This window comes from Vigna umbellata, chromosome 10 (assembly GCF_029865625.1).
Source record: "Vigna umbellata cultivar VRB3 chromosome 10, Vumbellata_1.0, whole genome shotgun sequence".
Classification (NCBI taxonomy): domain Eukaryota; kingdom Viridiplantae; phylum Streptophyta; class Magnoliopsida; order Fabales; family Fabaceae; genus Vigna; species Vigna umbellata.
The window spans coordinates 21676322-21677962 of record NC_142174.1 but is presented as its reverse complement, the minus strand read 5'-3'; the positions used below and the strand labels follow the sequence as shown (position 1 = coordinate 21677962).

Here is a 1641-nt window from a genome sequence, read left to right as displayed (position 1 = left end):
ACACTGATTGGTCTATGCGAACGGGTGATCTTTTCTGGTCAACTGAGTCAACGACGCTACTATCTTAGAGAATCCTTCAATAAACCTTCTATAGTAGCCCGCTAGCCCCACAAAACTTCTAACTTCAGTGACCGAACGGGGACTGTCCCATTCCAGTACCACTCGCACCTTAGCCAAATCCACCGAGATACCTTCTGCCGAGATTACGTGCCCCAAAAACTGTACTTCCTTCATCCAGAATTCACACTTGGATAACTTGGAATATAACTTCTTTTCTCTCAACACACCAAGCACTATCCTAAAGTGTTCTTCATGTTCTTCACGACTCTTGGAGTAAATTAGGATATCATCAATAAAAACGACCACAAACTTGTCAAGGAATGGTCTAAAAATGTGATTCATGTAGTCCATGAATATGGCAGGAGCATTAGTAACACCGAACGACATTACTACGTACCCGTAGTGACCATATCGAGACCTGAATGCAGTCTTCTAAACGTCTCCTTCCTTAACCAGAATTTGGTGATATCCTGATCCCAAATCAATCTTCGAAAATATAGTAGCCTCATGCAATTGATCCAACAGATCATCAATCCTTGGCAAGGGGTACCTGTTCTTGATAGTCAACTTGTTCAACTGTCGATAGTCCACACACAGTCGAGAGCTACCATCTTTCTTCTTCACTAACAATACTGGAGCTCCTTAAGGTGACACACTTGGCAGAATGAACTGCTTGTCCATTAAATCTTCAATTTGCTTCTTCAGTTTGGCCAACTCGGCTGGAGACATCAGGTATGGCGCTATAGAGACGGGCCCTGCTCCCGACACCAAATCAATTGTGAACTCTACCTCGCGAGGGTAAGGTAGTCCGGGTACTTCTTCTTGAAAAACGTCTGAAAATTCATTCACAACTGATCGTTCTCCACTTCGCTCGCGACTAACCGCTCGGTCATAACTCAACTCCTCGAGCACTTCATCTGTATGCGTCATTATCAGAAAATAGTTGGCACCTTCCATGATATCTTCTCTTAGTTGACCGAGCGTTATCGAATTCTCTTCTTCTTCATCAGGGAATACTAACTTCTTCTCACCACAATCTATGAGAATGTGATTGGCAGCCAACCAATCCATTCTTAAAATCACCTCCAATTCTTTTAAAGGTAAACAGATAAGGTTTACTTTATATCTACGCCCTTCCACCTCAATAGGACATCTAATGCACATAGTAGACGTCGTAACCTCACCAGGCGCTGGAGTTGACACCACCAAGTCAAACTGCATCTTACTCTCAATCAATCCCAGTTTCTCAACGCACGCCTTCGAGATGAAGGAATGTGTTGCCCCCGAGTCAAATAACACACAGCAAGAAATACCATACAACAAGCAAGTACCGATAATGAGGTTACCTGAGTTTGTTGCCTCAACACCAGTTATTGCATAAACTCAACCGACCGCTTGTGCTCGGCCACCACCTCTCGGTTGATTTCTTCCAGCATTCGGTGGCCTCATCACTTCTCGCCTTCCCATGTTACACTCGCTCTCCAGATGACCATTCCTTCTACACCAAGCGCAAAACTTTCCTCCCACTAGTTGAGGACATGACGACCGGTATGGGGTCCTCCACATTGAAAAAAAGTTACG

At 44.3% G+C, this 1641-nt stretch overlaps 1 protein-coding gene across 1 annotated transcript; it reads right to left on the bottom strand.

The window, feature by feature from the left end:
* Positions 1-702: 702 nt before the first annotated feature.
* Positions 703-1131, bottom strand: LOC124819633 (uncharacterized). Its single transcript, XM_047291187.2, has one exon. It carries the CDS (start codon positions 1129-1131, stop codon positions 703-705), a length of 429 nt encoding a protein of 142 aa, XP_047147143.2.
* Positions 1132-1641: the final 510 nt, after the last annotated feature.

Excerpts from the sequence above, each read along its gene's own strand:
- LOC124819633 (XM_047291187.2), bottom strand. The coding sequence starts at position 1,131 with ATGGATTGGTTGGCTGCCAATCACATTCTCATAGATTGTGGTGAGAAG.